The sequence below is a fragment of the Gymnoscopelus microlampas genome (genome assembly GCF_963454915.1).
Source record: "Gymnoscopelus microlampas genome assembly, chromosome: 4".
NCBI classification, from domain to species: Eukaryota; Metazoa; Chordata; class Actinopteri; order Myctophiformes; family Myctophidae; genus Gymnoscopelus; species Gymnoscopelus microlampas.
In genome coordinates, this window is record NC_139941.1 from 13,325,502 (window position 1) to 13,341,065 (window position 15,564).

The following is a 15,564-nucleotide window of genomic DNA, read 5'->3' on the forward strand; positions in this document are numbered from 1 at the left end:
CAAGATGTCAAAATGTTCCACCACTAAATAGAAACTCTGGCCTTGAGTGCAAAATGATCATTTTACACAGACGCACACACACACACACACACACACACACACACACACACACACACACACACACACACACACACGCACATGCACACGCACACGCACACGCACACGCACACGCGCACTCAAGTAAATTCTTGGAGTTGTGAAGTGAACCCAACTTTGACACATAGTTCTTGGTTTGAAAAAACAACCAACCAAATAAAACAGCTCAGCGAGGAAAACCACAGACAACCCAGCAGGCAAAACAAGTGTCTGAAACGTGAACAGCTACCCATGGCACTCTGAAATAGATAAAACAAGAGGGAGGAATGGAAAAAAAGAGAAATGGAGCCAAGACCAGAGAACATTGTGGAGAAATAGAGGCTAGGAATGGAGACAGGAGTGGCTTCATGTTGTTGTTGTTTTTTCTCTACCGCTAAAATATTTCATTTGAATGCAGGAGTTCAGCCCATGCTGAATAATACAATCCATGTTTAAATCCACGCTAAAGGACGATTAACCACATTAACCCTGGTGTTTCCATTTTGGGCATGTAACTATGCACCTTCATGCCCCACCCAGTTATGCAAAAGCCGCTGTACCTGTTGTCAGGGACAGGTACCCGCTGTACCCCCCCTGTCTGTTTGTCTGTGTCCACGTAACGCCCATGGAGATTCCTGTGTCTGGCTGTGTCCCTTTTATGGCCTTTTATGGAGTTCTGTGTGAGTCATGCCCAAATATGGAGTCCAGCCAGCCATGCTATATGACGTTAGTACCATAGTGTCCATGGTGTGCGTGTTCTGTCCCTATCTAGTCCACTTTGTTTTTCTGTGTCAGTGTATCTGTGTGCGCACACAGGTTTGCATCTGGTATGTGTATGTGTGTGTGTCTCGCTGTGTGCGTATATGAAGCTGAACAAACAAAGCTTGTTTCCACTTTGATTGTGCTCACACTGTCAGGCAGCCAGTCTGTAATTAGCACACAAACACACAGCCATCTGTCCAAATACACTGCATCAAAACACTACGCGCTTTCTCTACTGTCACTTCATCCAACTCTCTCTCTCTCTCTCTCTCTCTCTCTCTCTCTCTCTCTCTCTCTCTGACAGACCGTCGGACAGTCAGCTAAGACAGACAGACAGACAGACAAACACATACACACACACACACACCCCAAAGTGTGGATGGGTGTTTGGGATTTTTTGTGTAAATGGGTACACGTGGAGTGTTCAACGGTTAAATGCAGTTAAACATAAATATAATACTTTAAGTGTTATTATTGGCTATGTTTATGCACCTGCTTGTCATTCATGCATTCAAATTATTATGTCCGTTGTTTTTTTCAGATGTCCGATAACTGAAATCATTCCAGACACGGCGAACAGCAGTTTAATATCCTAGCGCGACCTCTGATATGGAGATCTCTGTATCTATCAGTCGTTGCCCCTTTTATGCCCACATATATAGATCCCTATAATGTCATCAGTATATGCCCATAATGGGCATGCCCCTTTTGAGCCCATATATGAAGCTGAGCGATTTGTTGGTGCCTGATACCATGATGACACATTGAGGTATAGACAGCACACTCCATATTTGGGCGTAGCTGCATTGGAAACTCCTCATATGTTTATGACTGAGTCATGGTGGCATGAGCGTGACATCAGACGTCTGCCAGCCCACCCGCCAGTCCTCCCTCAAGGCAATTTTAATATAGGATGTAAATACAGTGCCTGTGACGTGCAGTTGTCTATGCCATATGCTATTTATAACTCCAAATTTGGTTGCAAAGGTTGTAGCCCGATCACAGCCCATCAACGTCTTTGAACGTATTTCAACACTGTCATAGACAGCTATCCTCTTGCAGATCCACAGCGTAAAAAAGTAGAAGTAGTTCATTTTCTGGGACTGTGAACTTGTAGTTCTAAATAGTGAACTGCCAACATGAACTATTTCATAAACATTAACATTGGGTGAACGTAACTTTGAGCTATCTCTTGTAGTGTGAACTTGCACAACTCTGACACTGGGTTTATGTTGTGTGACGTCAGGAATGTGGTAAACTAATATATAAGATGCAGGGATGGTTTTACACAGGGAACGTTTCGCTTGACAAGCGAGTGTGGATTTAAAGTACATCACCATGCCAGTAGATGGTGGTAGGCAGCAGGTTCCCTCTTCGTTCTCCAGCCCAGTCGTTGGAGGCACGGACAAGGATGGGGCGAACAGACGCTCCGCAATGTGCTCCATCACTGGAACCAGCCAGGAGTCTGAGACCAACTCTGAAGCTGCTGCAGCTTACCCTGTAAACACTGTACCCAAGGAAGGTGGTAAGAGGCCTCAATACCTGTTGCAGATCAACCGCCGACGTATCCAGGCTGCATCTGCCAACTCTGGGGAGGCAGAACTACAGGGCCTGGGGGTGGCCGTGTATGACCAGGATGTTCTGGAGCGGGGTGTGTTGCAGCAAGTGGACCAAGCCATTCGGGAGGCAAGTAAGGCTAAGGCTGAGAAAGAGTACCGGTCTGTACTGGATGATGTTCAATCTGTTACCACAGCTCTAAAACAAATCAACAAGATCATTGAGCAACTGACTCCCCATGCTGCGTCCAGCATGGACATCAGCAGGAAGATTGAGTCTGTCAAGCGAAAGAGAGAGAATAAGGAAAAACTGCTGGAGAAGATCTGGGCTAAACAGCGGAGGCTACAGTCTCTACTGGGAGGGGATGATGCCATGAGGGTCGAGGCGGAGCTTATAGCTGAGGAAGAACCGGGGCCATCCACACTGTGTAGCATGCTCGTGCCAGCTCAGGAAAGCAAGTGGGAGGAGCTTATCCGGACAGGCCACATGACGCCATTTGGAACGCAAATCCCTCAGAAGGTGGACAAGAATGAGCACAAAAAAGCAATGGTGGTGGAGAAATCTGCCTTTGACCATTACCTGGAAAACCAGGCCAAGTTGGCTAAAGACAGGAAGAGGCTGGCATCCCTGAAGAATAAGACACACATTGGGTTCAGCCCAGACGGAGAGAGCAAGAAAAAGAGTAACATAAAACTCGCCTCCCCCCGCCTCCACCCTAAGGCCCGACCCAAGGTCGAGCCACGGCTGCCTAAAACCAAGAGAAAGCTCTGCGTCAGTGAGGAGACGGACAGCGAGGGGTCTGAATATCTATACAGTGACGAGAGCGTAGATTCTGACGGGGAGGCAGGAGAGAACCTGGCCGAGGTCTATTGGGGGGATGACAAAGAGTATGAGCTATATAAGAGGAAGAGTGAAGGAAAGGGGCAAAGGAAGCAGAAGAGAAAGGAAAGTGAGGAGAATTACTTTCCTGATAGTTCAGAGAAAGAGGAGGATTCTGAGAAGGTAAAAGAGGAAAAATACACAGATGATGGAAATTTGGATTCCTACAAACAAAGAATAAAGACATGGAGGAGACAACGTCTTCAAGAGCGAGAAGACAAGAGGGAAAGAAGTGAAGAAGAGACGGATGAGAGTGACACAGAGTTTGACAAGGGATTCAAAGTGCCTGGCCTCATCTGGAAGAAGCTATTCAAGTACCAGCAGACTGGTGTACGGTGGTTATGGGAACTCCATTGTCAGCAGGCAGGTGGCATTGTGGGAGACGAGATGGGATTGGGTAAAACCATCCAGGTCATCGGCTTCCTGGCCGGTCTAAGCTACAGCAAAGTGAGGTCCAAGGGATCCAACTACAGGTATGAAGGTCTGGGTCCTACAGTCATTGTGTGCCCGGCTACAGTCATGCACCAGTGGGTGAAGGAGTTCCACACCTGGTGGCCTCTGTTCAGGGTGTCCGTCTTACACAAGACCGGCTCCTACACTGGCAAAATGGAGAATCTGATAACTGAGGTAGCGGCATGTAATGGTATCCTCATCACCACATACTCGGCAGTGAGGCTCATGGAGGATTCCTTGAAGCGTTATGACTGGCACTATGTTATATTGGACGAGGGCCACATGATTAAGAACCCACATGCTGTAGTCACCACCGCCTGCAAACAGTTCCGTACCCCCCACAGATTAATTTTGTCAGGTTCTCCAATGCAGAACAACTTGACAGAGCTGTGGTCTCTGTTTGACTTCATCTTCCCAGGCAAGCTGGGCACTCTACCTGTCTTCATGGAGCTGTTTTCTGTGCCCATCACCATGGGAGGCTATAGCAACGCTTCAGATGTGCAGGTTCAGACGGCGTACAAGTGTGCCTGCGTGCTGAGGGACACCATAAACCCGTACCTGCTCAGACGGGTGAAAGCAGATGTCAAGTCCAACCTCTCTTTGCCTGACAAAAATGAACAAGTTCTGTTTTGCAGATTGACAGAGGAACAGCGGCAGGTGTATCAGAGATTCTTGGATTCCAAAGAAGCATACCAAATACTGGACGGGAACATGCAGTTGTTAAAAGGTTTGATAGCGATGCGTAAGATCTGCAACCATCCGGACCTCTTCACTGGGGGCCCGGGGCACATGAGGGGCATTCCCAAAGACCAGCTGACCAAAGAGGAACACTTTGGGTATTGGAAACGCTCTGGCAAACTGATGGTGGTGGAATCACTGCTGCGCCTCTGGTTCAAACAAGGACAACGAGTGCTGCTCTTCACTCAGTCCAGAAAGATGTTGAATATCTTCGAGGGTTTCGTGAGGGAAAATAACTACTCCTACCTCAAAATGGATGGCACCACTGGCATAGCCTCCCGGCAGCCTCTTATCACTCGCTACAATGAGGACAACTCCATTTTCATCTTCCTGTTGACGACAAGAGTTGGAGGTCTGGGTATTAACCTCACCGGAGCCAACAGAGTCATTATATATGACCCAGACTGGAACCCGAGCACCGACGCTCAGGCACAAGAGCGAGCATGGAGGATTGGTCAGAAGCAACAAGTGACCATATATAGACTCTTGACTGCAGGGACCATTGAAGAGAAAATATACCACAGGCAAATCTTCAAACAGTTCCTGACCAATCGGGTGCTGAAGGATCCCAAACAAAGACGTTTCTTCAAGTCCAATGATTTCTACGAGCTCTTCACTTTGGACAGCCCAGATGTAACCCGGGAAACGGAGACGAGTGTCATATTCACTGGGACAGGATCAGAGGTCCCAGTGCCAAAGAAACCAGAGAGGCTGAGGTCATCGCATGGGGCCTGCGATTACGCACGGAAACACTCCTCAGCCAATCAGAAGGATGCTTCTCCGGAGGACAGGCACACCTTAACCAATCGCATTCCCACACCAAGAGTTGGGAACACAGACTTGTGTGCCAGTCAGAATAGTGCAGATATGGTGCCACATATTCCGTCAAACTCTTCACAGCACACAAGAGAGAAACACAGAGACCGCACACAAACAAGCAGGCACTTGGACTCACCTGACCGGTACAGAAGCAGAGAAACTAATCTAAGCAGCCCTCAGAAGCACAGGGAAAAGAGAAGGCACTGTGACCAATCTGACACAAGCGGACGCAAGAAGAGAAAGCACAAGCAATCCTGTGACGCTGTCTTGGAGGGTCATCCCATCTCCCACCTGGTGAAAAGCAGGATGTTTAAGAAAGAGGGCGAAAATGACAACAACCAGGACCAGAAGAAGAGTGATGACTATGTCTTAGCAAAGCTCTTTGAGAAATCTAATATCCACAGCGTGATGCAGCACGATACCATCATGGAGGCCTCCAACCCGGACTATGTTCTGGTAGAGGCAGAGGCTAATAGAGTTGCTAAAGAGGCCCTGAGAGCACTCAAGGGGTCGCAGCAAAGATTCCGCCTTCCCTACAACAGGTCTCCTCTACCCCCTGCTATGAAACGGTTCGGCCCAAAAATGACTCCCTTGTCTGCACCTTCTACTACAGCTGCCCCTGCCGAAGACAACTGCAAGCATACCACTATTATAAAGAAGTATGTCTCGAAGAAACCTAGGGCAGGGTCTTATTTTAGCGGGGAAGAGACAAAAGACGGAGCCCCGCTCTCCTCCTCCTCCCTGCTGGCTACGATGAGAGCCCGTAGTCACCTGTGCACTCCCGCCTTGAGCCGAGAGGAAGAAGCGATGGAGGAGGAGGAGTTTGGGGGCGGAGCTAGAGGCCCACCTGCACCCTCTACAGAGGACGTCGAGCTGCTCATGGACCTGCGTGACTTTGTGGCCTTCCGGGCCTGCGTGGACGGACAGGCCAGTACCCAGGAGGTGCTGGAATACTTCACGCCCAGACTGAACAAGGAGCAGACGCCGGTGTTCAGGGAACTGCTCAGGAGTATCTGTAACTTCCATAGAACTGCTGGACAAGAGGGCATTTGGAGACTGAAAGAGAATTACCGCTGAGTGAAGGAATTATGAATCGTTAATGGACTGACATTCTGAGATACCTAATAGACCAAATGGGGCCTAAAGGTGTTATGGCTGGAATACATTTGTTGTCCTTTCTGTCTTTAGGCTGTAAAGACAGTTGTTTTGTATCTGTTCCCAAAAAGATTTTCATTAGTTGATAAAAAATAGTACATTTGTGTGTCTGTTTTTTTTTTCAATCTCCATTGAATCTATTCAAGAGTATATCTCTCGTATCATTGTAGTATCACAAATGTATTGTTATTTTACATGACTCATTATTTTCCAGACCATTATGTTACTCATCATCAGGGATTATTCAAAATTTTGTTTTTTCATTTCATAAAGTTGAACATTGGAGCTATAAAATTATTATGAATGTATAGATTGATCAAATAGTTTTGCAACCAAACCTTATAGAATGAATGAATGAATGTCCCTTTCAAATCACATATAAAGGAAAAATACAATCATTCCCTCTTAGCATACTTTTCATTCTCTAATCTCTGGCCAAAACCAAATCATTCACAAGCTACATCGCTTGTGAATGTTTGGCTGCATAATACACAGTTACATTGTGTGTGCACCTGCACATTTCTCTGGTACACTTACTTAAGGTTGGATTAATGAATCCAAACTGCTTTTATTTAAAAAGAGAACAGAGCCATGAACCACTGGCAGTGATGCACCATTAAAAGTTGTTAGCTTGCCATTACATAAGTATTACGACTGCTTGGAAATCTGCAAACTGCAAGGTCACCTGTGTACCTGTGTAAATCTAGTCATGCATGGCAATGGTTTGTGTTGTGTGTGAGGTCAGAGCAAATCTGCTCAGCCTATAAGGTGTGGAGAAACAGAGAAAGACAAAGACAAGGAGTAAAAGAAAGAGGTTTTGGTGATAAACCCGTCCAAGACAAGTATGATCCATGGACTTAAGGAACATAATCTGCACAATCCTCCCACCTTTGACCTGATCCCTCTCCCCAGCAGATACCCAGTTTGATATGAAGCTTGCCAAGAGGCCTGGCATTAGCAGTGGGGTCAGTGCTCAGTGGACTCGTGGTAGCAGCATGGGATGGACGTCACAATACAGTGGTGGGAGGACTCCATTCATGCAGGTCACACGAAGAAGCACCCTCAAGACTACCTAAGCACCTTGGAAACGTACCTCCTGCCCGTCAGCATGGCTCCTCCCAAGGCCACAATCCAACTTATCAGAGGTTCGGTGCAAATCAAAACAGTTTTAACATTTGGTTGTATTAACTCAGTAACCGCCAGAGTAAAACATTGTCTATAGCCGACCTTGTCAGCGATTCAGAGCGTTTTCACAAATATTATGTTATTCTATTTGTGCCGTCGCGATAATCCGTTCCAGAGTTATTGGTAGTTGAATGTAGGTTGTTTTTGCCGAATACCAACAGAAAGCAGAGAAAAGGGCATTTTTCCAAATCCATTAGAATGGAAGGGAATGTGGCTGTTTTTTTTTAGATCACGTGATTTGCTGCTTCACTGCTTCACTGGGAGTCAAATGGTGACTCATAGGTTAGCGAAGAGCACCATCTGGCGTAAAGACTGAAAACACCAATACAAACATCAAAACACGCCCTTGGCGATGTGGGCTTTGGATTGACACACATCAAAACACGTCATTGCGTTTATTTGTTTTATTGTTTTGAGTGTTGTGTCTAAATGCAAGCTTTCACCGGAATAACAAAACAACATAATTGTATATTGATGACTTACATCAAAATGATGACATCACCAAAGAGTTACGGAGGTCTATACAGCAAGTATTCTGATAAAGGGTTCTGCCCTGTCTGTCTGTCTGTCTGTCTAATCCATGTGTGGGTGTCGTTCTCTGTCCCTTTATGCCCATAATGGAGATCCCTGAACTCTCCCAAACACTATACTTCCTGAACTCTTCCAAGTTGGTGCGTCAGTGACATCATAGACTGGCCTAAAAGTGCTCTGACAGATAATGACGTCATAGTACTGTTGTGACGTCCTTTTATGCCCATGTATGGAGATCTCCCAAGTTGCCGCGTCATACATGACTGCCATCATGGCCCAATCCAACCTCCATTGACTTCCAGTATAAAATCAATTCTTAGGCAGAAAAGTCAATCATTTAGATCAGAATGATTCATGAAAAACGTGTTGCTTTGACAAAAAAAATACCATTGCATGCAGTTTTGACACTCTTTCTTTGCAGCCTTTACTGAAAACTATTATAGTAAACGTTAAACTAGATTTTTGTCGTAATTGTGTTATATATATATTGAGGTATAAAGGACATTCAGTTTCAAAGCTTAAGCTTTTTATTTGGCAATGCCAGTGTCCCTCTACTCACTGTCATTGTCAAAACAAGCAGAAAATGAATCATCAACAACAACAACAACAACAACAACAACAACAACAACAACAACAACAACAACAACAACAATAGATGGAAAAGAGAACAGAAACTAGAAATTCAGTCTGTCACTTGACGTTTGCAATAGCAACTGTTTCATTACCATTTAGAACTGCTTCGGCTGAATATCAACCTCAAAATGTCCAAGTGTAGCCTAAAACTGCGCAAATCAGCATTGCTAGGCATGCATAGCAACCGTTCGAGTGAAGTGTGACATCAGACCAGGAATCTGCTCAGCCTATATAAGATGTAGAGAAGATGGTTTTCTTCTGAAACAAAACTCGTGTTCAACAGCAGGAATCCTTTTGTCATTGCCGGTGTTCAAAGGCCGGAAACAATTTACAACCTTACCTGTGATTATGGAGGATTACCATAAAATGCTAGAACAGCGTGAAACAGACGAGCTGGAAGGCATCGCAACACCTCAAGCCTACACTCATTTGCTGTCTTTGTATTTAGTGGACAATGACGTGACTAACGCCGGTTTTCTCTGGGAGCGGATTCCTCAGGCGATGAAATCAAACCCCGAGTTGAAGGCAGTTTGGGCTGTTGGCCAGCACATAGGTCAACGAGACTTTCCGGGAGTCTACGCGTCGATCGCAGCTTTCCAGTGGTCCGAAAACATCAAGCCGGTGATGGAGGCTCTGCGAGAAAACACACGGAAGCGCGCGTATGCTCTGGTGGCCCAGGCATACACCTCGATTGCACCAGGAGACCTTGCAGCCCTGGTGGGCTACTCTGTGGAGGAGGCTGTCAAAGGCGTGGTGAGTCAGGGTTGGCAGGAAGACCCTGACACTAGGATGGTAATACCCCAGAAACCAAATCCGCCACCGGTCTCCCTGGTTGCTCCCGAGGAGCAGTTGGCCAGGCTCACTGACTACGTGGCTTTCCTGGAGAACTGATAACGCCCCACCTCCACAAACACCACCTCCTCCGTCCTCTCTTCTGCCTGAAGGACACCGGGTGCATTTCTCCTTTCCGACATGTCGCCTTTCCGACGTTGACGAACCCTATACCTAACCCTAACCCTAACCCTAACCCTAACCGCACGTGGAAGCCACTAGTCGGAGTGGTGAGATGTCGGAATGGAGAGTGAACACCAAGGACACCACAGGATGGATTTGTTGAAGTTCAGACCCTACTTACTGTCATGAGAATCTCCCTCCTGGATAACGCATGCTACACACAACAAACAGTGCATGCACATACGCATGATATACTATCAGAATACTATACTGTATCACCCATGCAGTACAGTGTGGATCTAACTCTTCCTTTATTTGATGTTTTATGTGAACGATAGAGAAGAGGGACCGAGGAGAGAGGAGAGAGATGAACCAACTTCAAGTTTTCTTCTTTTTTTTTTTGCTAGCTCGCTGATGTTGAGCACTAACCCTGCTCAGAGTCAGACAGCACATTGTTCCACTGCTTAATATCAAATCGACCAAAGCCCACAACACTCAGACGTCCCAGTACTGCAAAACCATTAGGACATCCTCCCCGGGGATTTCATAGCGCTGGACCGAAAAAGTCAAGGTGGAGAGCTCAAAGCACCCGCTGTTGTACAGGAGCCAGCACCTGCAAGGCGCTTAACCGGCTTACCGTAAAATACTTTCCAATCTTTGGCCCAGAGAAAGCGCCCCAAGTCTATCCCCCATGCCTCCAAAAAGTGCTCTGGTGCCGACCCGCTGAGGACAAGAGGGCCATATCACCCTCCATTCAGAAGCCATCGGTCCAGCATCTGTGTGAATTCCTTTTCCATGATGCATGATGCAGCAGATGGAATCTGGATGAAGTATGAGGATGAAGCAGAGGGCTAACAAGGGGATTTCAGACTGTTTCAGAATCTTTTTTTTTTTACCTTTATCCAGCGCGGGGAAAATACAGTTTTAGCTTCACCCAACTGATGGCTATTCAGATGGTTATGACGAGCACGCGAGGGAGAGCAGCTAAGGGTGGTTTTGCTCACTGTGTGACCCTTTGACACACAGACTGTGGTCGGGAGGCAAAACGGTGACCTGATTACAGATGGCCTCTCTGCCACCCACTATGCTACAGCCCTAAGGCTGACGAACAGACGATATGTGACGCGCTGGACTACTTCTATGGCAGTGGTGGAAAAAGTACTCATTTTTTACTTAAGAAAAAGTATCAATACGGCAATGTAGAAATACTCTGTTACAAGTTAAAAGTCTGCTATTCAAAATTGACTTGAGTAAAAGAACAAAAGTATTGGTATCTAAATGTTTTCAAATGTATAAAAAACTTTTGAAAATAACCGAAATATATAGGGTTGAAGTGGTTAATGTATGTTTTGTAATAATAGTCAACTAGTAACTAGTAACTAAAGTTTTCAAAAAATTGTAGTGGAGTAAAAGCTAGTCAAAAGCTATTTGCCTCTGAGATGTAGTGGAGTAGAAGTAAAAGTATTGGAAATTGGAAATACCAAATACCAACTATAATAAAAAATACCTCAACATTGTACTTAGTTACAGTAAGTACAGTACTTGAGTAAATATTCGTAATTACTTTACACCACTGTCCTATGGCGACTTGGCTTCTCTCAGGTGGCAGTGACGATCCTAGCCATGAAGGGCTTGTCTTTGGTTCTGACTGACGGCAAGGCTTAGAGAAGGAGAGGAGAAAGATAAGCCCATGGAAGACGTCTCTGCAGATTGCTGAGCTCCTACAGAGGGTACCAGTGGCTCCTGCCAGATTTACCAAAGCTGCCTCTGTTTGATTCTTTGTGACATCCGGCTGCTAAATTCAATATATATAAGAATAATTAAGAATACTACATAGTGCAGAAATGTGTACAATCTGTGCAAGAAATGAGACGAAAAAAAATGACAAACGTACGGGTGAGTTTTTTATTTAATGGCAAAATATAGATATTTATTATAAAACAAAAGTTAACTGTGCAAGGTAGATCGAAGAAACCCAGAGGGGCTTATTGAGTGGCTCATTTACCCAACATCTGAGTGATAGACTTTGCAATTATTACAGTAAAATAGTACAAAATAAATACAAATTTAAAAATGGGCAAAACGGAACTACCAGATGCATGCACTCATTGGAGTTCATTCTGTATGTTTGGCAGGCCGGATGTCCAGTCTATGACGTCTGTCATCTATTACGTATCTATGATGTATTACTCCATATATGGGCATGATTCAACCGGATCTGACTGCTCCTCTCTTCAGTTATAACATTTTATATAACTGGTAGCACGCACACAATCATTTCAGACCGTTCCAGTGGTTTGTGAGATTTGCCTCTGACAGCCACACCAGCATGTGACCATTAACCAGTGATGCTTCTTTATGAGAAAGCTTTGTCAAAGATTGGTATATGTAGGCTACTCTGTAATCCATGTCTTTAAAAAAGTAGTTAGGTATTAGGCTACTAGAAGAAAAGCAAAAGTACATTAAAAAGCGATTCGATTACAGTAATGAGAGTTCTTGTAATTAGTTTCTGTCCACCCCCTGCAAATGAAGTCGAATCAGTAGGAAATGAATGAATGTGCAGAAGAGTCTTTTTTAGCTTTTGAGGGAACAGTTAAAAATAGGGCAGATACAGACTCCTGCTGAAAATGGAAAAGAAACAAAATTCATGTGGAAGATAGCACAGTGTGGGGTGTCACAGTAATTAATACACACACACGCACGCACACACGCACAAATAGCAACAAAGGGAGACACACTCAAGTGTAAACAGACAAACACGACAGAATACAGACAAATGGATATACCTACGTTCACAACTACACACAAATTCAGTCACATCTAAATTTTTTATGTTGAAAAATGGTTATTGCAGATTCTCAGGTAAATAAAAATGTATGCACACACGCGCGTGCGCACACACACACACACACGCACGCGCACACGCACACGCACACGCACACGCACACACACACACTGTATCTCTCTCTCTCTCTCTCAGTTCCCACCAGGGACGCCCACAGAGAAATTAGTGTAATTAAGTCATCAGGCGTGGCGAGATTCTGTTAAGAATTCATATTTACCATCCTAGTGATTTTGCATTACAGGTCTGCATGCGTGTGTCTGTGTGAATTCATTCGTTAACATCTTGATCCACCCCTCCCCCCGCCCCCCCCCCCCCCCCCCACCCACCCAAGCTTCCCACAGGTGGGGGCACCGCTGGGTGATCTGCACAGCAAATAGTTGTTTGACTTTCGAGCCCCGGAATGCAAGCTCTATGCGTGACGTGTGTGCATGTTTGGTTTTGTGCGCGTGTGTTACATGTGTGTTACTGGCTCTCTGTAGGCACGGGAGGTGGGGGGGATCTTTGTTTCTCTGGTGCTAGCACAGGGGGGCTCTATTTGATTGGACAGGATTTCAGGAAATTTCTGTGAAGGTTCTCTGTAGTTCGGATTTCAGGTGACGGGAAGCCACATATAGGAAGTAGAGCGGACGGGAAGGCTCCCGGTTCGATACCCGGCTCCTCGTGGCCGCATGTCGAAGTGTCCTTGAGCAAGACACTGAATCGCACTGCTTGGCATGGATTTAGCTTGGACTCTCTGAGAGTGAGAATATGTTGACTGAGCCATTAACTGCTCCTGATGAGCAGGTTGGTGCCTTGCATGCCTGGCATGGTTGCCTCCTCCGGTGTGTGTGTGTGTGTGTGTGTGTGTGTGTGTGTGTGTGTGTGTGTGTGTGTGTGTGTGATGCAACAGGATGTCCCTCCAAGTGTATGCAGTGTAGTTGATTGACTGGATTGATTGATGTTTTTGTACCGAGATGGGATCGTACCCCACTCTCCCGCTCGCCAACCCGACGCACAACCCACCATGCCAATAGAGCACCGTGCCAATAGAGCTAAGCTCGATCTGTGACAGAGCTTGTAGATCTGCTATGTTTGGTGTGCGTATCACGATAACATGTTATCATGTTATCATGTAACTTAGTTACTAAGTTACTAAGTAAATTACCTAGTTACTAAGTAAATGACCTAGTTACTAAGTCAATTACCTAGTTAATAAGTTACTAAGTAAATTACCTAGTTACTAAGTTATTAAGTAAATTACCTAGTTACTAAGTTACGAAGACATGTTAAAACATGTTAACATGTTAACCATGTCACCATGGTAACAAGAGGCATGGATCCCCTATCCTAGCTCCTCACCAAATCGAACACTGGGCAGATATACTCTATTGTATAGAAGACAAATGCTCAATGAAACAAGGCCACAAGAACAGATTGTTCATTTAACAGACATAATCCATTACATAACTGCCTGGAAGCAGCTACTTATGTACTGTATATTGTTAATGTTTATATTTAGGGTATTGTTCACAACTTTATGATTGAGGCATTTAGCAAACGCTCTGACTAGAAGTGTCTTACAACACTGGTTCTCAACCAAAGTCATAAGTCATGATGGTCTCAATATTTCTCACATTCAGCACTGCACTTTGCTGATTTAAGTAAGGGTCACATGAATTCACAGATTAGAGATTTTATTGTATTTCCACAAAGTTATTTTCATTGAAGATTAATGTGATTGGACTTGCAGTAATGACTTACGTTGATTTTACATGATTTAAAATATAGTAGCCAATTTCTTAATTATTAATAATATAAGATTAAGATTAACTTTATCATTAATTTGGTTAGCTAATAGGCTAGGCTACACATTAATGTTAACAAACAAGTTTGTTTTAATTTTTCATAATCTATTTCTGTCTTTCTCACAGGCACGGTGCTCTATTGGCACGTGCGTGCGTGCACACACACACACACACACACACACACACACACACACACACACACACACACACACACACACACACACACACACACACATTTGAATTCTTTATTTATGTCCACATAAATACAAGGTCTAAAGGACACAAATACTAGTAGTGCAGTTTGACACTGTGGGTTACTACGGCATACCTGCCGAAAAAGGCAATCACAGTTACAGTTATACACACACGTAGGGCCAAACAGTCAGTATACAGCTTAAGGGTACAAATAGCAGCGCCGTCTCCAAATAGCGCGACTGCCAATGCTAGCTGACACTGAGCAATATTTTGCTAGCTGTTTGGCTTTTCTCTTTGAGAGACCAGCCATCTGAAGGCCTCTAACAACGAGCTTATGAACATGGCCCAGGCTGCCAAATATGAAAACTAAAAGTTTACAGTTGTAGCCCAGTTGCGACATGGTCCGCTCTAGCAGTTGATACTTCAACACTTTAGTTATAAAGGCTTCTTCTAGGCTGTGGTCAAACGTACAGCCAACCTCTAGAATGAGAACCTCTCTGTTATTCTCATCAACAACAACAATATCGGGGGTATTTGCTGCTATATCAGAGAACATTGAGACATCACTACACAGATTGAACATACTCGGCTTCACAGTGGATGCTTATACAGCATTGGAGCAGGTGACCTGAATGTGGAAATGATACACACACACACACACACACACACACACACACACACACACACACACACACACACACACACACACACACACACACACACACACACACACACACACACACACACCGTGTCCTCAACTATTGTGTATTACCTTCACTTGTGAAATGCTCCGTGATTATTACAGCAAAAACGTTGGAAGTCAATTGGACGTGGTGGACCCTTGCTGCACCTTATTTTGTCTTACAAAGTGCAACCCCAGTCAGCCAGCAATAGTTTCAAAGGTAGAGTAAACACATTGCAAAGACAATACTTATTATGGCTGCTTATTTTTTTTCTGCAGAAAAACGCAGCAATGCAAACTTCCTAGAGTGAAACAGT

The 15,564-nt window shown here is 44.9% G+C and overlaps 2 protein-coding genes across 2 annotated transcripts; both read left to right on the top strand.

The window, feature by feature from the left end:
- Positions 1–2,175: 2,175 nt before the first annotated feature.
- Positions 2,176–6,360, top strand: LOC311043964 (DNA excision repair protein ERCC-6-like; the record flags this gene model as incomplete). The annotated part of the gene is made up of 1 exon (XM_084055387.1): positions 2,176–6,360. One exon carries the CDS (start codon positions 2,176–2,178, stop codon positions 6,358–6,360), a length of 4,185 nt encoding a protein of 1,394 aa, XP_083911513.1.
- A 1,078-nt stretch (positions 6,361–7,438) lies between these two features.
- On the top strand, positions 7,439–9,678 carry LOC311043965 (COP9 signalosome complex subunit 8-like; the record flags this gene model as incomplete). Its single annotated transcript, XM_084055388.1, has 2 exons — positions 7,439–7,583; positions 9,071–9,678. 2 exons carry the CDS (start codon positions 7,439–7,441, stop codon positions 9,676–9,678), a joined length of 753 nt encoding a protein of 250 aa, XP_083911514.1.
- Between the last annotated feature and the right edge of the window lie 5,886 nt (positions 9,679–15,564).